Consider the following 22,583-nt stretch of genomic DNA (forward strand, 5'->3'; position numbering starts at 1 on the left):
TCACAAAATAGATGGCATCATGAGGAAGGAAAATTATGTGGATATATTGCAGCAACATCTCAAGACATCAGTCTTGAAGTTAAAGCTTAGTTGCAAATGGGTCTTCCAAATGGACAATGACCCCAAGCAAACTTCCAAAGTTGTGGCAAATTTGCTTAAGGACAACAAAGTCAAGGTATTGGAGTGGCCATCACAAAGCCCTGACCTCAATTCTATAGAAAATTTGTGGGCAGAATTGAAAAAGCGTGTGCGAGCAAGGAGGCCTATAAACCTGACTCAGTTACACCAGCTCTGTCAGGAGGAAAGGGCCAAAATTCACCCAACTTATTGTGGGAAGCTTGTGGAAGGCTACCCAAAATGTTTGACCAAAGTTAAACAATTTAAAGGCAATGCTACCAAATACTAATTGAGTGTATGTAAACTTCTGACCCACTGGGAATGTGATGAAAGAAACAGAAGCATAAATAAATCATTCTCTCTCTACTATTTCTCTGGCATTTCACATTCTTAAAATTAATTTGTGATCCTAACTGACCTAAAACAGGGAATTTTTACTAGGATTAAATGTCAGGAATTGTGAAAAACTGAGTTTAAATGTATTTGGCTAAGGAGTATGTAAACTTCCGACTTCAACTGTATATTCAGCCTCTTGCAAATTGAAGGAAATATAAGAAACACAGAGGTCATTTGTTTATTTTTTTCATGGTCAATTTTTGGGGGAAGCATGGTTTCCCTTGGCATCCATGAATACATTCCACCGGGAGGAAGAGAAGTAGGAGTAGAGCAGGTAGATGAACGAGAGGAAATAGTTTTCTGTGCTAGCTGACACACTGACCTAGTGGCACAACGAGTTTTACCCGGGCCAGATTACATCCCCACAGCAGAGGGAGGGAGCGAAGGATTAGAGGGGCTCTGAAAGAGGGATTACAGAATGAGAGAGAAGTGGGAGAGGGATTATACCCCCATGGACGACAGGATCCTGACATATTCTCTGTGGAAATAGTAGTCACCAGTCCTAGTCCTGATAGGCCATTGTCAACGCAAGATTTCATTCCTAATTTAAATTGATCAATCTCTCTCTTTTCTTTCTCTATACAGTATCTAGCTACGCATCACTTATCCATGTATGTAATCTTTGTTTTCCCTGTGTCTGTCCATCAGTCTGTCTGTCGCTCTGTCTGTCAGTCTGTCTGCCGCTCTGTCTGTCTGCCAAATACATCTCCATCTGTTCTGTTTGGCTTGTTTCGCAGCTGCTGACAACCTTCAAAACAACACTCCTGCCCTCTCTCTCTCTCTCTCTCTCTCTCTCTGTTCTTCTCTATTATTCTCTCTTTTTCGCTCTCTTTGCATTTTTTCTCTGTGTATTTCAATTAAATTACATTTACGGCACTTTATTGGGATGGGAAACATGTTTATCTTGCCAAAGCAAGTGAAATAGATAATAAACAAAGTGAAATAAACAATAAAAAATGTACAGTAAACATTCACTCACAAAAGTTCCAAAATAATAAAGATATTTCAAATGTCATATTATGTCTATATACAGTGTAATGATGTGCAAATAATTAAAGTACAAAAGGGAAAATAAATAAACATAAATATAGGTTGTATTTAAAATGGTGTTTATTCTTCACTGGTTTCCATTTTCTTGTGGCAACAGGTCACAAATCTTATTGCTGTGATTGCGCACTGTGGTATTTCACCCAATATATATAGGAGTTTATCAAAATTTGATTTGCTTTCAAATTCTTTGTGGATCTGTGTAATTTGAGGTAAATATGTGTCTCTAAAATGGTCATACATTTGGCAGGAGGTTAGAAAGTGCAGCTCAGTTTCCACCTCATTTTATGGGCAGTGTGCACATAGCCTGTCTTCTCTTGAGAGCCAGATCTGCCTTCGGAGGCCTTTCTCAAAAGCAAAGCTATGCTCACTGAGTCTATACACAGTCAAAGATTTCCTTCATTTTTGGTCAGTCACAGTGGTCAGGTATTCTGCCACTGTGTGCTCTCTGTTTAGGGTCAAGTAGCATTCTAGTTTGCTCTGTTTTATTTGTAAATTCTTTCCAATATGTCAAGTAATTATCTTTTTGTTTTGTCATGAATTGGTTGGGTCTAATTGTGTTGCTGTCCTGGGGCTCTGCGGGGTCCGTTTGTGTTTGTGAACAGAGCCCCAGGACCAGCTTGCGTAGGGGGCTCTTTTCTAGGTTAATTTCTTTGTAGGTGATGGCTTTGTTATGAAAGGTTTGGGAATCACTTCCTTTTAAGTGGTTGTAGAATTGAATGTCTCTTTTCTGGATTTTGATAATTAGCGAGTATCGGCCTAATTCTGCTCTGCATGCATTATTTGGTGTTTTACGTTGTACACTGAGGACATTTTTGCAGAATTATGCATGCAGAGTCTTCATTTGGTGTTTGTCCCGTTTTGTGAATTCTTGGTTGGTGAGCAGACCCCAGACCTCACAACCATAAAGGACAATGGGTTCTATAACTGATTCAAGTATTTTTATCCAGATCCTAATTGGTATGTTGAATTTTATGTTATTTTGAATGACATAGATGGCCCTTCTTGCCTTTTCTCTCTGATCGTTCACAGCTTTATGGAAGTTACCTGTGGCGCTGATGTTTTTTGTGTGCTCTAGGGCAACGGTGTCTAGATAGAATTTGTATTTGTGGTCCTGGCAACCTTTTTTGGAACATCATTATTTTTGACTTACTGAGATTGACTGTCAGGGCCCAGGTCTGACAGACTCTGTGCAGAAGATCTAGATGCTGCTGTAGGCCCACTTTGGTTGAGGACAGAAGCACCAGATCAGCAAACAGTAGACATTTTACTTCAGATTCTAGTAGGGTGAGGCCGGGTGCTGCAGGCTGTTCTAGTGCCCTTGCCAATTCGTTTATAGATATGTTGAAGAGGGGTGAGGCTTTAGATGCATCCCTGTCTGCCCCCCCTGTCTGCCCCCACCCCCCCTCCCCCGGGCCTGTGGAAAGAAATGTGTGTGTTTTTTTGCCAATCTTAACCACACACTTGTTGTTTGTGTACATTGATTTTATAATGCAGTATGTTTTTCCACTAACACCACTTTCCATCAATTTGTATAGAAGACCCGCATGCCAAATTGAGTCAAAAGCTTTTTTGAAATCAACAAAGCATGAGAAGACTTTGTTTTGATTTGTTTGTTTGTCAATTAGGGTATACAGGGTTTTTTCTCTCTCGCTCTCCTTGTCAACAGACTAGAGTAACATATTTGCATGCATGTCTCCCAGCTATGTTGGAGTCCTCCCTCCTTCCCTCCCTCTTTCCCTCCCTTTCTCCCTCCATCCTCTCCCCACTAGCCTGTTCTGTAGTTATGTAAGTCTTCAGGTCAGTGTCACCCCGGTTGTCAAGGGAGACAGAAAACAGAGTGGCTATGGAAGAGGGACTTGAGAGAGGGAGGATAGAGAGAAAGGATACAGATGACAGAAAGAAAAGAGAGATTTATGATTATACTATAATTATGTATTATCAGTCATTTAAATAAATTAAAAGGAGAAGGAAGACAGATGAGGCATAGACAGGTTGGTTGTTTAGCAACAAAACTAACCCATGCTCAACTATGGAGAAAACAGATGGGGTTGGCTTAGATTGTTGACAACATGTAAACTATATTTCCTCTCCAAATGTTTATTGAAAACATAAATACATTTGCACAATGAGCACTTGTTGTCTCTCAAATATATCGTTACAGTTGATGGTTAGATAGCTAGTACATTTTTGCTCTACTAGCATAGACATGACAGTCAAAACACATCAAAACAAGACATGGTATCAATAACAAGATATGACGATATTGAGTGGTGTGTGGCTTCGGGCTCCACAAACCTATTGCGCAATCTGCCTTCTCCCGGTTTCATAACTAAACTGCCAGAGCCTTGCATGACAAAGCACAACCCCCAAACAGCTCTCACACAGGAGAACTTCCCTGTGAATGACATAAATCCGAAGTAATCATTAGTAATCATTGCAACACAAAGCTCTGAGTTTTTATTATCATTAATGCCCATTGTTCTTCGATATGGCCTATCCACCTCAATACAAAAAGGGTGTAATAGCCCATAGTGTTATGTCCATGCCTTGCAAAAAATATTGATTTGTGAAAAACTACCCCCAAAAAACGATATTTTCAAACCCACGTTACTCTAAATTAGAGTTAAAGCGTTAATTGTTGTTTGTTATTGCCAGTAGATCTGATTTTCCTTAAAACTCGATCCCGCGTACGCGCGGCCGCGAAGAGGAGCTATCTGGAGTGTGAGATCATATGAGAGTCCAGTCCACGCGTCGAAAAGTAGGTTAGCAGGGTAGACAGAGTGAAAGGCAGTCCGAACGAAAAAGGGGAGGTAGAGTATTTGGGACCTTGCTTGCAAGCTAAACCACCGTGGGAGCATTTTGTAAAAAGTTACCGAAATAGTGCATCGAGACAAACAGGACACAATTCAACTTGAACAGTCGATTTGCTTTGTATTTGATTCACCATTGCAAGACTTTGTCGAACGATAAGGAAGCACTCGCGGATTTTTGCCTTGTTTAATATATATATATATATATATATATATATATATATATATCTAGTTCGTCAGGCTAAATACGTTTTATTTTACGTGCCAGCAAATGCTTGTCTTTCAACAGTTGGACATATATTTTTATTCTGTTACACATCACATGAAGTCCAATTCATTGATCCAGAAACGATCATATTCAACATGAGAGGTACATTTATTATTAGGCTATCATTCATATTCAAATGGCCATCGTATACCTTACTATGTCACAAATACTATTGTTAATAAACATAGTATATATATGTGACATTGCAAAGTATACGATGGTCATTTCAATATGAAACAACGTATAAAACGCTTTTGAAATGTAAGTTACTGTAGGCCTAACTGTGTAATTAACAGTGTAACTGCTTTCTTTTCGAAGTGCGTATGATGTTAATCTCATGCTGTTGTGCCTGACTGGTTTATCTGGCTAGTTTTGCCAGGTGCGCCACTGCCGCTGTGAATGGGCGTCCTGGCTGTTGGTGTATAGACTGGAGAGAGTTTTTCTGTCTGACAGAGAACTAGTGAAAATGCTTATATTCATCATAAAATGTTTTGGTTCAATATTTGAACAATGTTGCATTTAATTCAGGATTGAGACCATATGGTTGTAAATAGCCTATGTGTTTTGTTTTAAAAGCCTATGATTTGACTTTTTGCATTAATGTCATAATAATCAGGTTGATTCCACCTGGGACTCTGTCTGTAAAATGTGCCTGGGGATCCATATTGGGTGATGCAACGAGTCGATAGGAGGTGCACACTGGTAAAAATGTGCACTACAGGTTCTAAAATAGGCTACACATGTGATCAAAACAATATTCAATTGGAATAGCAGGACTAAAATTAGTTGGCTATAAATCAAACAATTACATTTGTAAATCATACTGGCATATTTATGGCATTTTATTTTTATATCTTTGCCAGAATAGCCATCCTGAGCACAAACGGTGCTATAAATCCATGTTAATGAAACCAGAATTGCACTGAGTGTTCAAAACCTTAGGCACACCTGCACTTTCCATGACAGACTGACCAGGTGAAGCTATGATATCTCCTGTTAAATCCACTTCAATCAGTGTAGATGAAGGGGAGGAGACAGGTTAAAGAAGGATTTTTAAGCCTTGAGACAATTGAGACATGGAATGTGTATTTGTGCCATTCAGAGGGTGAATGGGCAAGACAATAATTAAGTGCCTTTCTATGTGCCAGGCGCACTGGTTTGAGTGTGTCAAGAACTGCAACACTGCTGGGTTTTTCACGTTCAACAGTTTTCTGTGTGTCAAGAATGGTCCACCACCCAAAGGACATCCAGCCAACTCGACAAAACTGTGGGAAGCAGTGGAGTCAACATGGGCCAGCATCCCTGTGGAACGCTTTCGACACCTTGTAGTCCATGACCCAACGAATTAAGGCTGTTCTGAGGGCAAAAGTGGGTGCAAATCAATATTAGGAAATGTTCCTAATATTGTGTACACTCAGTGTGTAATATTGTTCATGTGTGGTGTTCAGTGGGTTAATTCATCTAAAATGAATTGATTTCGGCATGTTGTTGTGATGGTGGTGCCAGCATGGCCGACTGTGTGGAGGGAGAGAATGTTGGCTGTTCCACTGACCTAATTGGTCGCGTTCCCCTGCTCATATGTTGCATGCATCAATCAATGGTTCTAGTTGCGTGCCACGTAATGATGATGTGGTTTAGGGATGGGCACGGTTATTCAAATATCCGAACTGACGTTAGTGTTCGAATATCTGTGACATTGCTACACAGAAGGATAGACCATGACATTAGAAAATATTAATTTAATAAAACAAACTTTTGAATGTCGTTTTTTGACGTGCGTCGCCCGAAAAGACCGTACATGTCACGCGTGTAGCCTGTTGTTGGCACCACAGTCAGAGGTACCATGTGTAGCAACGTGAAGTAGGAGATCTTTATTCAATGAAAAATTGAATTCAAATTACATAATTCAATTAGCTAAATGAGAAGGTGTAGGCTACAATGAGCAAACGACAGGTAGGCTATCATCTAGCCATCTTAGCTAGCTTCTTTACATCGATTTGATGCAGTAAAGACAGGGACTGCCAGATTGGGATGATAACCTATAGCATTTACAAGTTTGTCTATCTAACTTCCTCCTACAAGTTTGTCTATCTCTTCCTCCTATGTCACACACCACCGGCCCCTGCCCGCTCTGCTGTAGAGCGCACTCTTTCTCCTGAGTCGCACAGGTTGCACAGCAAGTTTAAACAAAGTTTAAAAATAAATAAATACAAGTTTGATCATGCAGATATCTGTAAAAATGTTATGATATTACTTGAATTGTGAAATTATGTAAAATAATCATCCCTAATGTGGTTAGCTGATACTAAAAATACCTATCTAGGTGTTGTAAGATCTGACATGTCAGAAACGGGCAAAGGAACATGTCGACGTGACACAACATTTGGTTGACGCATTCAACGTCTGAGCAGGAGAACGTGACCTATGTCACCGAGCGAATACGGCATTCAGGAGGGCGGGGGCGAGAGAGAGGAGGGAGTGGCTTAGACAGAGGGAAGGATCAGCAAAGGACGAAAACAGTTGGTTGGTTGCAGAGCCTTGCCTGGGGCATCTCGAATGCAACGAAGTTGAACTCAGGCAGCAGGCTATAGATACATTTTCTTTAGCTCCTGGAATGGATGTAGTAGTTGACATGGTTGACAAAATCAACGAACAGAAAGATGATAAAAAAGGTTCATACTTACTGCAATGCTACTGCTACTTTTGTTGCTGCCTATCTTCTCACGATGTTGCCTCTAAAATTGCAACGTTACTGCAATCAAAAGGCATACAAGGCTTGTTACAATTACAAGATAGGCTAGCCTACTGTCTGTTGTTGTCACAATAATGTAACAATACATTGTAAGACTGATAAACATATTGCTATTGTAGCATATAAAGCATATATATATTTATATTGTTGAATTACAGTATTTAGTGTTTGTTTGGAATGAGGGTTTTTGGCACAGAGGCTACTCTGTTCCTAATCTGCTTGGGGAGGGAGGGAGATTGTTTTGGCCTGTAGAGGGTGGTTCTACATCTGGTAGGATATCGAAATGTATACGCTAACTCTTTGAAACGTCATTAAAAGCTATCACTAACACACAGGTTTTGACACCTCAGAATACATATATATATATATATATATATATATATATATATATATATATATATATATATATATATAGTTATATTTGCATTCCATGTCAGACAATGAAATGCAAATACTTATTTCACAGCCAAAGTGGAAATAAGCGTTTGTTTTGTAAGTGGGAAGGTACAGTTAGGGGTAAGAGCCATTTGAGTACAAAGAAATACTCACTGTACTTTATTATTATTATTATCATCATCATCATCATCATGGTGATCTCGCTTCACCAGATTGACAGTAAGCAACTCTGTGAGCTACAAAGCGAAAAGTTCATAATAGGAAAATGACCTCAGTTGGGAAATGAACTTTTACACTATGTCCTTCACCTTGTCGGAAACAACAGACAACAATCACCTAAGGGACTTGACTAGAGGGGCCTTGTATGTGGCAACAACTGCCGATATGTGCCATGTTATGTTAGCCTAGAAAAAGTGGTAGGAGTCGTGTTCCAGAAGGCTGGTTGGGTAAAGTGCATCCAATACATCTGAGTTTACTGGCCCGCTGACACAATGACAGCTTGATAACACTGACTAACTGACACAATAAAATTACCCCCACATGTTCCATGTAAGATTCCAAGAAAGGATAAGGGTTAGAGACCAGAGCCATAAAGCTATTGAATTAGCCTCTAGTAGAGAACACAGTTACGTGCTTAGGCTGTGACTGATAAACAGACAGAGGTAGCTAGTTTTATTCTCTTTTTAGTACAACAAAACCTATTCCCCCTCAGGAGACTGAAAAGTTTTGGCATGGGTCCTCAGATCCGCAAAAGTTTCTACAGCTGCACCACTGGTTGCATCACTGCCTGGTATGTCAACTGCTCGGCCTCTGACCACAAGGCACTACAGAGGGTTGTGCGAACGGCCCAGTACATCACTGGGGCCAAGCTTCCTGCCATCCAGGACCTACACCAGGCATGTCAGAGGAAAGCCCTAAAAATTGTCAGACTCCAGCCGCCCTAGTCATAGACTGTTCTCTCTGCTAACACACGGCAAGCAGTACCGGAGCACCAAGTCTAGGTCCAAATAGCTTCTGAACAGCTTCTACCCCTAAGCCATAAGACTGGAGTCTTAAACTGTAGACCTCCACAAGTCTGGTTCATCCTTGGGAGCAATTTCCAAATGCCTGAAGGTACCACGTTCATCTGTACAAACAATAGTACGCAACTATAAACACCATGGGACCATGCAGCCATCATACCGCTCAGGAAGGAGGCGCGTTCTGTCTCCTAGAGATGAACGAACTTTGGTGCGAAAAGTGCAAATCAATCCCAGAACAACAGCAAAGGACATTGTGAAGATGCTGGAGGAAACAGGTACAAAAGTATCTATATCAACAGTAAAACAAGTCATATAAAATGAGTCCTATATCAACATAACCTGAAAGGCCGCTCAGCAAGGAAGAAGCCATTGCTCCAAAACCTCCATAAAAAAATCCAGACTACGGTTTGCAACTGCACATGGGAACAAAGATTGTACTTTTTGGAGAAATGTCCTCTGGTCTGATGAAACAGAAATAGAATTGCTTGGCCATAATGACCATTGTTATGTTTGGAGGAAAAAGGGGAGGCTTGCAAGCCGAAGAACACCATCCCAACTGAAGCACGGGGGTGGCAGCATCATGTTGTGGGGGTGCTTTGCTGCAGGAGGGACTGGTGCACTTCACAAAATAGATGGCATCATGAGGCATGAAAATTATGTGGATATATTGAAGCAAAACCTCAAGACATCAGTCAGGAAGTTAAAACTTGATCGCAAATGGGTCTTCCAAATGAACAATGATCCCAAGCATACTTCCAAAGTTGTGGCAAAATGGCTTAAGGACAACAAAGTCAAGGTATTGGAGTGGCCATCACAAAGCCCAGACCTCAATCCTATAGAAAATGTGTGGGCAGAACTGAAAAAGCGTGTGCGAGCAAGGAGGCCTACAAACCTGACTTGGTTACACCAGCTCTGTCAGGAGGAAAGGGCCAAAATTCACCCAACTTATTGTGTGAAGCTTGTGGAAGGCTACCTGAAACGTTTGACCCAACAATTTAAAGGCAATGCTACCAAATACTAATTGAGTGTATGTAAACTTCTGACCCACTGGGAATGTGATGAAATAAATAAAAGCTTAAATAAATCATTCTCTCTACTATTATTCTGACATTTCACATTCTTAAAATAAAGTGGTAATCCTAACTGACCTAGACAGGGAATTTTTACTAGGATTAAATGTCAGGAATTGTGAAAAACTGAATTTAAATGTATTTGGCTAAGGTGTATGTAGACTTCCGACTTCAACTGTACATACTACCTCAACTAACCGGTGCCCCCGCACATTGACTCTGTACCGGCACATTGACTCTGTACCGGCCCCCCTTGTATACATTGTTATTTTTTACTGCTGCTCTTTAATTGCTTGTTACTTTTATCTTTTATTCTATCCGTATTTTTTTTAAACTGCACTGTTGGTTAGGGGCTCACTGTAAGGTCTACTACACCTGTTGTATTCGGCGCATCTGACTAATACAATTTGATTTGATTGTTTGCGAGATACCTGGTTTGGGTGCCTTGTGAGAAAATAGACCTATAATGTTACCACTTTGAAACTTTGTCTTTCTCTGAGATATCTGCGTTGAGTTTAGGGTTAGAATGAGTCATTTTGAACATGGAAACTTCTGTGCAAAAACTTTAACCTTGTGTTAGTTTGGCCTCTACGACTGAAACAAACTGGGGACGCCGATTCACATTTCTTTGTTATGTAACTAGTTCAGTTACATTTTACTATGTTGTGGTTGCTCTCCAGGAGGATAGGTCAGAGGTTAAAGGGGATTGGAGGGGTTGGTGTGGAAGCCCAGGTCAGGAGTCAACTGCAGAACTGAATGATGATGTCACGAAATGGGGGTCTGTGCATAGCAAATTTGTGGGTGTTAAAATCTCGGTGTTAAGGTAAAAAAAAAAAGTATTGTGAGTTACATCTGAGTGTTGATTCTAGTGGGGTTAACACCAGTGGGATTTAAATTGACGCCACCTGCGGTGAATGAATGAAGTGTTAATCAGCTGGTGGTGTTACTCGACTGAAAAAGACATGGGAGGGGCCTAATTATCGTGTTTCCCAGGATGTTTTGTTGCAGGTTGCTTTTTAGGATAGTTTGTTTTAATATCTATGATTCTGCATGCACATTGGTGGATTAGTTGATTTTATACTACACAAAGATAAATAACATGCATTTTCCTAAACTAATCCAATCAGTAAATTATTTGACTTATTTCACCTGTTATTGAGTTGGTTCTGCCAGTTTAGATGGTTTAGGTAGTCTCATTTATTGATCTTCCCTACCTTGGCAGTCATTCTAACTGCAGATTGCGGGTGATTAAAAGTTCCAATTGTTGGATATCCTAACTCTGGCTGGATTCCAACAGGAACTATATAACACTTTGCAAGCCAGCATTATATGACTTGTTGAAATGACCTGCAAACCAGGAGGTTTTGACCAGTGTGTTAGGGTAATACTAGGCTGTTGAAATGTGTTATTGTAAAAAAAAAAAAAAAAAGTGTTCTATTGTCATAAATAATTAAATATTTATATTATCTTAGGCACTCAATTGGTAAAGGCTACAGAACTTAAGTCATTGAACGCAACAACCATGTCTCTGTCACTAGCAAACAGTCATGGATGGTACTGGTACCTCTAAAATTCACTCAAAAGAAACCCTGGGAAATAAATATGAAAATAAGGCACCCTACAGTGTTAAAACAACACCCCAAAACAAGTTAATGTAACACCACAGGTGTTAACACTGAGAAAGTGTAATGGCATCAGCTCTAATAAAAAGTTAAATTAATTTGGAATTTTCAACACCCATGGCGTTAGGGACCCAACACTCTTGGTGTGTTAGTTTATCAAGACTTTGGGTCACATATAATTACTAAAAGTGTTTAATTTAACACTGAGAGTTAAAATTCCGATCACACATTTGCTGTGTGTTATTCTGGCCGCTGCCTTCCCTCAAGCTGGGGACAAGAATATCAATACTTGAAGCAGAAGCTCCATGTCAGCGAGAGTAGGGGGGGGGGGGGGGGGGGGGGGCGTTCCCTAGGCAGCCATAGACTCGTTTGCTATAATACTTTTCTTGTTTCAGCGAGGAGCAACAAAGTTTAATGACGTTGTAGAGTCCATGTTACAGCAGAAACGGACTCAACCGCACAGATGCCCGGCCATCCTGTCTTCTTCAGTCAGCTGTTCTTACCAAACACAAAAAAAAACGTACGACGGTTAATATATTTTCATGACGATCTTCATCCATAAATGCCCGCTACACAGAGAATGTGTGTCAGTGGGACAGAATAGTCTGGCAGGCAACCGCGCCTAAGTGATATCCCACACAACCAACCCCAGACAGGCCCTGCCCGCTCCTCAGCCAATGGGAGCTGTAGCGACAGAGTAGGCAGAGCGGTTGCGTTGCTAGAGTGACCTCCCTGAATGAGTGTGTTCATGGAATGCTTGCAGATGAGAGTTATATAATCGAGAGGAAAGGGAGGGGGAGCGAGCGGGGGTTTGGAGAGAAAAGAGAGTGCAGAGGGGGGAAGAGAGAAGGAGCCACTTTTTTTTCCATTGCATGCCTGCAGCTGCCTCAGTCGCTCTGTGTATGTGAGTTATTACTTAGAGAGGACAGCAGAATTTCCCAGTTTAAAAAACACATTTAAATGGACATTTTCCTACATGCAATGCCACAATAATAATGCATTCAATTACAGTGTAAAGTGATTTTCCGTATGTCTGCCTCTTGGAAGACTAAAGAGCCCATGCTTTATGAATAACACACATTTGTTCTCTCTTTATATAGCACAAAAATAAAATAGACTGACAGATTGAGTAATGTTAGCATGTCACATTCATAAGTTAGTTGTTTTTGTCTCTGTTTAGTTCTGTGGCTGTGGTGAACTAATACAGCTGACCGGCTCTGTCTTTAAAAGGAAACATGTTTTTCTTCTTCACGTACTGCCCTCCATTTTAGCCTCTCATATCATATGGGCCCCGTGTATGTGAAGGGAGAGAGTGGGAGAGTGTGTTAGAGGGGACTGAGGTTTCTGACACATGACTCTGTCTATTTCTGTCTCTTTCACTTCACTGGGTGCACAGTCAGAGAGACAACTTTAGAGGCACTCGGGCCAAGTTCAGGTGCAAAACATTTCAGTCAAATCATCCGCCCGCTCCTTTTATTGCACTGTTTACTTTGAGTTGTACTATTTCTCTTTGCTGGATCAATCTGTCTGGGGTGCAACTGTATTTGTATGAAATGTAGCACATACAGGTAACTGCCAAAATAAAGGAAACATTGAGTCCAGTTACAGGCACACAATAATACGATTATTGCGTATAGTCAGATTAATATAATAGTTCAATTAAAACGTTTACATGCTTTGCAAGAAGAAGCATTTCTCTAATAATCCCGTTTACATGGACACATCTGAAATCAGGCTACCCGATAAATGCAGAAAATCGGCAATGGAAATAAAGGTTCTACTACAGCGACCATGTTATTTTTGGGAAGCGTATTTGATTCTGAGCTGGGACATGTACAGTTTGTCTGTGAAAACGACCTTTAAGACGCATACGTTCAGTTCCGAACTCAGTCCATTCACGATAATGAGGGAGGCTCGCTTGGCTGGTGCTGGCACGTACGCAGATCAAATACACCGCTGGAATGCCGGTTTAAGGCATTTACATGTCCTAATAATTCCAAAGATTGCTCAGGAAACCAGGTGTTTTAATTGGTGTATGCTTACTTCGATTTTGACCTTAAGCAGAATTAAGATAAGCAGTGTAAGGTGTTTACATGACTATTGCATAATCTGCATACTTCCATAGTCAGGTTAATATTGAATTATTACTGTGCTTGTAAACTTTTTTTTACCTTTATTTAACCAGGTAGGCTAGTTGAGAACAAGTTCTCATTTACAACTGCGACATGGCCAAGATAAAGCAAAGCAGTGCGACACAAACAACAACACAGAGTTACACATGGAATAAACAATGGAATGGAATACAGTCAATAATACAATAGAAAAAGTATATATACAGTGTGTGCAAATGAGGTAGAATAAGGGAGGTAAGGCAATAAATAGGCCATAGTGGCAAAATAATGACATTATAGCAATTTAACACTGGAGTGATAGATGTGTAGAAGATGAATGTGCAAGTAGAGATACTGGAGTGCAAAAGAGCAAAATAAATTAATAGCAGTATGGGGATGAGGTAGTTGGATGGGCTATTTACAGATGGGCTATATGCAGTGATCTGTGATCTGCTCTGACAGCTGATGCTTAAAGTTAGTGAGGGAGATATGAGTCTCCAGCTTCAGTAATTTTTGAAGTTCGTTCCAGTCATTGGCAGGAGAGAACGGGAAGGAAAGGCGGCCAAAGCAGTAATTGGCTTTGGGGGTGACTGCTGGAGCACGTGCTATGGGTGGGTGCTGCTATGGTGACCAGTGAGCTGAGATAAGGCGGGGCTTTGCCTAGCAAAGACTTATAGATGACCAGGAGTCAGTGGGTTTGGCGACGAATGAGAAGCGAGGTTAAACTTACTCCGTAACACCAACAATAAATGTCTTAATATGGCGTTGGGAAAACACTGTCTCAGGCACCCCTTGGGTTCATATATGGTCATATATGGTGATTGAGACACACATACACCCTTTAAACCACCTATGCCCCTTTAAAACCCCTCTTTTAAAGTCACTGAGATCTCTTCTTCTAGCCATGGTAGCCAAAATAACGGGCAACTCTGCATTTTTATTCATGACCCTAAGCATGAAGAGATGTTAATTTCTATATTAACTCAGGAACCACACCTGCATGGAAACACCTTTCAATATACTTTGTATCCCCCATTTACTCTAGTGTTTCCTTTATTTTGGCAGTTACCTACAGTAGATGCACCATGATTTCAAGTCAATATTTTCCCATTTGAATGCCTTTGTCTGCTGTTGCTACACTGAGAGCATGCAAGGCAGAGCCAAACTGACAGCCTGCCTTACACTTTCACCAACTCTCCCTTCACACTGTGCTAACCATAGCCACATGCCAGGTGGAAACCTGTTAACCGGTTGCAAACGCCAATATTCCTCTGACTCGAAGCCAATGCTAGTCTTGCAGAGTGTCTATAATGTATGTGTGAACGTTTGCAACACCTTATGCAATCACATCTGGTTTTGATACAAACTCTTCTTGGCCGTGCCCCAAGAGAGATTGGCCTCAGCGGGGGTGTTATTCAATAGTGAGAGGAGTGTGTGTGTAGGCTGTATCAGTCAAATTTCCTATCCTTATTTTGAGATCTACTAGCTGTAGACTTGGCAGGAAATTATTATTTTTCTGCATTCTCATTAGGTTTTGATAACTTACTTTTTTCAATATGTACTCTCTCTCTCTCTGTCTCTGCAGCTCAAATAGAAGTAATACCCTGCAAGATCTGTGGGGACAAGTCCTCAGGAATCCACTATGGAGTTATTACCTGTGAAGGCTGCAAGGTGAGCTAGTACTATAATTTTTCCACTTCACCACATCACAAAATAGGTAATGGGAGACTGACTGTCTTAACAATGTAAAACCAAGACAAGCTGCAATATAAAATATCCTTTGTTGTCATCAGTGATGTAATACATCCATGCTATAACATCTAGGTTTATGATGCTGGAATTATATCCATTATGCAATCATTTGACTCATTCCATTGTGTTTCTTTGTGTAGGGGTTCTTCCGCCGCAGCCAGCAGAACAATGCCATGTACTCGTGTTCCCGCCAGAGGAACTGTCTTATTGACCGAACCAGCCGCAACCGCTGCCAACACTGCAGACTGCAGAAGTGTCTGGTGTTAGGCATGAGCCGGGACGGTGAGTCTCTCTAACTCACACACACACACACACATGTGCAAGTATTCTAACCCAGAGGAGAACTCATGACAGCATTATACAACAGTTATTTCCAATCCACACAGACATGAACTTATATTCTTCCCCGTCGCTTGTCTCCATCCAGCGGTGAAGTTTGGCCGTATGTCTAAGAAGCAGCGCGACAGCCTGTACGCTGAGGTTCAGAAGCATCAGAAGAACCAGGAGTGTCTGAACCAGGGTCTGTCACTGTCCAGGGAAGACGTGGCTGGGGGAGAAAGCAAGGAGGACAGGCAAGGGGAGCTCAGTCGCTCCTACAGCAGCGGGGGCTCCAGCTCCACCCTGAGTGACCTGGATGACATCGCAGCGCTCCCCAAACTGTTTGACCTCCCCTTGACCCCACAGGAGGCCCACGAGTACTGCAGCCTGGAGCTGCAAGAAGACCACGGCGGAAGCACTGGGAACACCTCCAATTCTTCATCACCATCATCATCATCGCCCATTTCGTCCAATCAGAATTCTCCCCAGCAAAATCTACTGGATGTCACCGACGCCAATGGGATCAAACACGAGTACCAGATGTTGTCGCACACACACGTGCTCCTGGCACACACACACGCCACACTGCTAGAGACACTGCCTGATGACTGCACTCTCATGGATATAGGTAAGAAATCTATTACTATTGCTATAACCAACATAACCAACAAAGTTTCCTAGTATCAAGTAAACATGTTGTCTGTAGTGGTCTTGTATTCATAAGTGTGCCTGTGTTGTTTCAGAGCGTATCACCCAGAGTGTGGTCAAGTCCCACTTGGAGACGAGTCAGTACAGCTCTGACGAACTGAAGAGGCTGACATACAATCGGATGCAGTACTCACCTGAGGAGACTCGCAACTTCCAGTGCGAGGTGAATACACACACACTCACACACATTGCACTCACCATCACAATACGTAGTATAATATTGCATTACCGTCGTATTAAATTATTATTTATCTCTTTCTCGCAGTCTGCAGAGTCTGTGTGGCAGCAATGTACCCACCACATCACCAATTCCATCCAGTACGTGGTGGAGTTTGCCAAACGCATTACAGGCTTCATGGACCTGTGTCAGAATGACCAGATCATTCTGCTCAAAGCAGGTCAGTACCTATATACACTGCTCAAAAAAATAAAGGGAACACTAAAATAACACATCCTAGATCTGAATGAATGAAATATTCTTATTAAATACTTTTTTCTTTACATAATTGAATGTGCTGACAACAAAATCACACAAAAATTATCAATGGAAATCAAATTTATCAACCCATGGAGGTCTGGATTTGGAGTCACACTCAATTAAAGTGGAAAACCACACTACAGGCTGATCCAACTTTGATATAATGTCCTTAAAACAAGTCAAAATGAGGCTCAGTAGTGTGTGTGGCCTCCACGTGCCTGTATGACCTCCCTACAACATCAGCATGCTCCTGATGAGGTGGCGGATGGTCTCCTGAGGGATCTCCTCCCAGACCTGGACTAAAGCATCCGCCAACTCCTGGACAGTCTGTGGTGCAACGTGGCGTTGGTGGATGGAGCGAGATATGATGTCCCAGATGTGCTCAATTGGATTCAGGTCTGGGGAACGGGTGGGCCAGTCCATAGCATCAATGCCTTCTTCTTGCAGGAACTGCTGACACACTTCAGCCACATGAGGTCTAGCATTGTCTTGCATTAGGAGGAACCCAGGGTCAACCGCACCAGCATATGGTCTCACAAGGGGTCTGAGGATCTCATCTCTGTACCTAATGGCAGTCAGGCTACCTCTGGCGAGCACATGGAGGGCTGTGCGGCCCCCCAAAGAAATGCCACCCCACACCATGACTGACCCACCACCAAACCGGTCATGTTGTGGAGGATGTTGCAGGCAGCAGAACATTCTCCACGGCATCTACAGACTCTGTCACGTCTGTCACATGTGCTCAGTGTGAACCTGCTTTCATCTGTGAAGAGCACAGGGCGCCAGTGGCGAATTTGCCAATCTCTGTGTTCTCTGGCAAATGCCAAACGTCCTGCACGGTGTTGGGCTGTAAGCACAACCCCCACCTGTGGACGTCGGGCCCTCATACCACCCTCATGGAGTCTGTTTCTGACCATTTGAGCAGACACATGCACATTTGTGGCCTGCTGGAGGTCATTTTGCAGGGCTCTGGCAGTGCTCCTCCTGCTCCTCCTTGCACAAAGGCGGAGGTAGCGGTCCTGCTGCGGGGTTGTTGCCCTCCTATGGCCTCCTCCATGTCTCCTGATGTACTGGCCTGTCTCCTGGTAGCGCCTCCATGCTCTGGACACTACGCTGACAGACACAGCAAACCTTCTTGCCACAGCTCGCAATGTGTCATCCTGGATGAGCTGCACTATCTGAGCCACTTGTGTGGGTTGTAGACTCCGTCTCATGCTACCACTAGAGTGAAAGCACCGCCAGCATTCAAAAGTGACCAAAACATCAGCCAGGAAGCATAGGAACTGAGAAGTGGTCTGTGGTCACCACCTGCAGAACCACTCCTTTATTGGGGGTGTCTTGCTAATTGCCTATAATTTCCACCTGTTGTCTATTCCATTTGCACAACAGCACGTGAAATTTATTGTCAATCAGTGTTGCTTCCTAAGTGGACAGTTTGATTTCACAGAAGTGTGATTGACTTGGAGTTACATTGTGTTGTTTAAGTGTTCCCTTTATTTTTTTGAGCAGTGTATATGCACATTAACTTGACTGCTCAAATCACTTCAGTTCTTACAGGACATAGACACAATGATACGCAAAACCAGGTGGGCATGTTTACACAGATAATTGTTTCTGTGTGACATGCACACTCTCTCTCACACACACTTACATATGCAAGCAACCATTATTTCAAACCATGTACCATAGCACCACATGAACATTTCTGTAATGTGAGAGAAGAAATGCTTTATCTTGCTAACTTTGGCTCTTGTACTTCTTTTCTCCCACCTTCTTCCTTTTGTGCTCCTTTTATTTGTATTGGTTTGTTTTTTTACAAACCACACATGACTGCTCTGACCATTTAACCATCTCTGGAACCTACATTTCTGTATATAATTTATCATTATATCTGCAACACACAAACACATTTATTTTACAATACTCCATATTATACCATTTGTAAATGTTTGAAACCCCTTTTGACAAATCCATCCTACCCTGCTGATTTTCTAAATGTTCAAATGCCTTACATCTGCTGTCCTCCAATCTGAAATATTTACTTTTCATTGTGTGTTTTTGCATGTTGGAGCATTTTCTGTCTTCTCTGTCTTCCCCTCCCTCCTCTTCCTCCATCTCTGTGGCTCTCTATGGTTACCATTGCAGGCTGTCTGGAGGTGCTGCTGATTAGGATGTGCAGGGCATTTAACGCCACCACCAACACCATGTTCTTTAATGGCAAATTTGCCTCTGCTCAGCTCTTCAAAGCCCTCGGTAAGTGTCTTTATTAATAGGCTACTCTTTCTGCGATACAGTATAATGTATAGGGTTTTCCTAGCCACCGTGCTTCTACATCTGCATTGCTTTCTGTTTGGGGTTTTAGGCTGAGTTTCTGTATAGCACTTTGTGACATCGGATGATGTAAAAATGGCTTTATATATAACATTTGATTGATACTGTTAGCTACTGCAAATTAGCCTGATCAAAGACCAGCCTGACCGCTGCTCTTTATGTAAGCTCGCGAGATTGGGATAGTAGGTGAGGCTAACTCATACAATTCAATGGAAACTCAACATGGTGTCTGGATATCTAATATTGTGATATTTCTATGAAGGTTGCGATGACCTGGTCAGTGCCGTGTTTGACCTGGCAAAAGGGCTCTCCCGCCTGCAGCTGACCGATGAGGAGATGGCTCTGTTCAGTGCCGCTTGCTTGCTGTCTCCAGACCGACCATGGTTAGCCGACAGCCAGAAGGTCCAGAAGCTACAGGCGAAGGTCTACCTGGCTCTGCAACACAGTCTGCACATGAGCGGGGCTGCCGACGAGAAGCTAGACCAGGTCAGGCCTAGCACACTCCACAGCACCATAACATACCCCACAGTCTCTAGTCATGGCCCAGTTGTCATTAGCTGAGATCCACCATATTGGAGTTACTGGTGTAGCATATGTCTCCTCTCCAAGAACTTTATGATACGATCCCTTCCAGAATATCCCAAACAGCTGCATATGCACATTTTATAGGGCCTTATGGGCTGAACAATCTTGTGCTGTAGACATGCTGGCATTCTTTAAATCTAACAAAGACAAAACAGTTAACCAGTCTAGTGCTGTAGACCGGATCTATCCCATTTTAGCGTAGCTTAAGTACATACACATTTCATGCATTCTCCAGATTTTTCCCATTCTGTCACACCAAGTCCACAAATATTGATTGTGTTTTCCTGACTGATCCTGATGTGTCCCCTCTGTAGATGGTATCCAAGCTGCCGATAATGAAGTCCATCTGTAATCTCCACATCGACAAGCTGGAGTTCTTTCGTCTGGTCCACCCCGAGACCGCATACAGCTTTCCACCACTCTACCGGGAAGTGTTCGGGAGTGAGATCTCTCCCCCCGACTCTACAAACAACTCCTAGAGAGAAAGATGGAGTGAATGTGTTAGAGAAATAAGTATGGAGGTAGGGAAGTGAAAGGAGAGAATGAATAAGTGAGGGATATAAATAGTGACCTCAGAAATAACCAGCTGTTAACGAGACAATCCAGGACTTAAAATACTCAGTCTCCCAGCATCCTGTTGTGTTAGTCCACCACTATCCCAGCAGGCCATACATCTTACACTACAGACTTCACCTTCATGGTCCTTTTGTACCGTAGCACTTTGGACAAACTAATGGGCAATATGCATATTCTACAGTATGCACATAGATCATTTAACATTAGAACATATTTGTTCAATGCTCCCCAACCCTGTCATGAATGTACCTCACTGACAAGCACCAATGCACCAGCTAGAGCCCCACACCAAATGTAAATACTAACACCCTGCTTCAGTTCGACTGTTCAATTTAGAATCGTTGTAATTCTTTGGTTCTACTCAACATACCCAGGGTTCATTCATTTGTAGTCCCACAGACAGTTCTTGGCGGTACCATATACAGTTGAAGTCGGAAGTTTATATACACTTAGGTTGGAGTCATTAAAAATAGTTTTTCAACCACTCCACAAAATACTTGAAAACAAACTATAGTTTTGGCAAGTCAGTTAGGACATCTACTTTGTGCATGATACAAGTAATTTTTCCAACAATTGTTTACAGACAGATTATTTCACTTATAATTCACTGTATCACAATTCCAGTGGGTCAGAAGTTTACATACACTATGTTGACTGTGCCTTTAAACAGCTTGGAAAATTCCAGAAAATGATGTCATGGCTTTATAAGCTTCGGATAGGCTAATTGACATCATTTGAGTCAATTGGAGGTGTACCTGTGGATGTATTTAAAGGCCTACCTTCAAACTCAGTGCCTCTTTGCTTGACATCATGGGAAAATCAAAAGAAATCAGCCAAGACCTAAAAAAAGGCCTCCAGAAGTCTGGTTCATTTTTGGGATCAATTTCCAAACGCCTGAAGGTACCACGTTCATCTGTACAAACAATAGTATGCAAGTATAAACACCATGGGACCATGCAGCCATCATACCGTTCAGGAAGGAGACACTGTCTGTCTCCTAGAGATGAACGTACTTTGGTGTGAAAAGTGCAAATCAATCCCAGAACAACAGCAAAGGACCTTGTGAAGATGCTGGAGGAAACAAACAGGTACAAAAGTGTCTATATCAACAGTAAAATGAGTCCTATATCGACATAACCTGAAAGGCTGCTCAGCAAGGAAGAAGCCACTGCTCCAAAACTGCCATAAAAAAGCCAGACTACGGTTTGTAACTGCACATTGAGACAAAGATTGTACTTTTTGGAGAAATGTCCTCTGGTCTGATGAAACAAAAATAGAACTGTTTGGCCATAATGACCATCGTTATGTTTGGAGGAAAAAGGGGGGGCTTGCAAGCCAAAGAACACCATCCCAACTGTGAAGCACGGGGGTGGCGGCATCATGTTGTGGGGGTGCTTGCTGCAAGAGGGACTGGTGCACTTCACAAAATAGATGGCATCATGAGGCAGGAAAATTATGTGGATATATTGAAGCAACATCTCAAGACAACAGTCAGGAAGTTAAAGCATGGTTGCAAATGGGTCTTCCAAATGGACAATGACCCCAAGCATACTTCCAAAGTTGTGGCAAAATGGCTTAAGGACAACAAAGTCAAGGTATTGGAGTGGCCATCACAAAGCCCTGACTTCAATCCTATAGAAAATGTGTAGGCAGAACTGAAAAGGTGTGTGTGAGCAAGGAGGCCTACAAACCTGACTCGGTTAAACCAGCTCTGTCAGGAGGAATTGGCCAAAATTCATCCAACTTATTGTGTGAAGCTTGTGGAAGGCTACTCAAAATGCTTGACCCAAGTTAAACTATTTAAAGGCAATGCTACCAAATACTAATTGAGTGCATGTAAACTTCTGACCCACTGGGAATGTGATGAAAGAAATAAAAGCTGAAATAAATCATTCAACTATTATTCTGACATTTCACATTCTTAAAATAAAGTGGTGATCCTAACTGACCTAAGACAGGGAATTTTTACTTGGATTAAATGTCAGGAATTGTGAAAAACTGAGTTAAAATGTATTTGGCTAAGGTGTATATAAACTTCCGACTTCAACTGCATGTAGGCTACATATACAGTACCAGTCAAAAGTTTGGACACACCTATTCATTCAAGGTTTTTTCTTTATTTGTACTATTTTCTACATTGTAAAATAATATTGAAGACATCAAAACTATGGAATAACACAAGGAATCCATGTAGTAACCAAAAAGGGGTTAAACAAATCAA

The 22,583-nt window shown here is 41.9% G+C and overlaps 1 protein-coding gene across 2 annotated transcripts; it reads left to right on the forward strand.

Annotated features, from left to right (window-relative positions):
• Positions 1-4,352: 4,352 nt before the first annotated feature.
• On the forward strand, positions 4,353-22,360 carry LOC139376294 (nuclear receptor ROR-beta-like). Of its 2 annotated transcripts, none has more exons than XM_071118667.1 (9): positions 4,353-4,743; positions 15,200-15,285; positions 15,507-15,648; positions 15,794-16,312; positions 16,428-16,555; positions 16,658-16,790; positions 19,016-19,123; positions 19,464-19,687; positions 20,101-22,360. In XM_071118667.1, the coding sequence occupies exons 1-9, from the start codon at positions 4,737-4,739 to the stop codon at positions 20,263-20,265; spliced, it is 1,512 nt and encodes a 503-aa protein (XP_070974768.1). In that variant the 5' UTR covers positions 4,353-4,736; the 3' UTR covers positions 20,266-22,360. The 2 variants fall into 2 exon arrangements, with proteins under 2 accessions (XP_070974768.1, XP_070974769.1); XM_071118668.1 differs by lacking the exon at positions 4,353-4,743 and adding an exon at positions 14,582-14,846.
• Positions 22,361-22,583: the final 223 nt, after the last annotated feature.

The sequence above is a fragment of the Oncorhynchus clarkii genome, chromosome 20 (assembly GCF_045791955.1).
Source record: "Oncorhynchus clarkii lewisi isolate Uvic-CL-2024 chromosome 20, UVic_Ocla_1.0, whole genome shotgun sequence".
Taxonomy (NCBI): domain Eukaryota; kingdom Metazoa; phylum Chordata; class Actinopteri; order Salmoniformes; family Salmonidae; genus Oncorhynchus; species Oncorhynchus clarkii.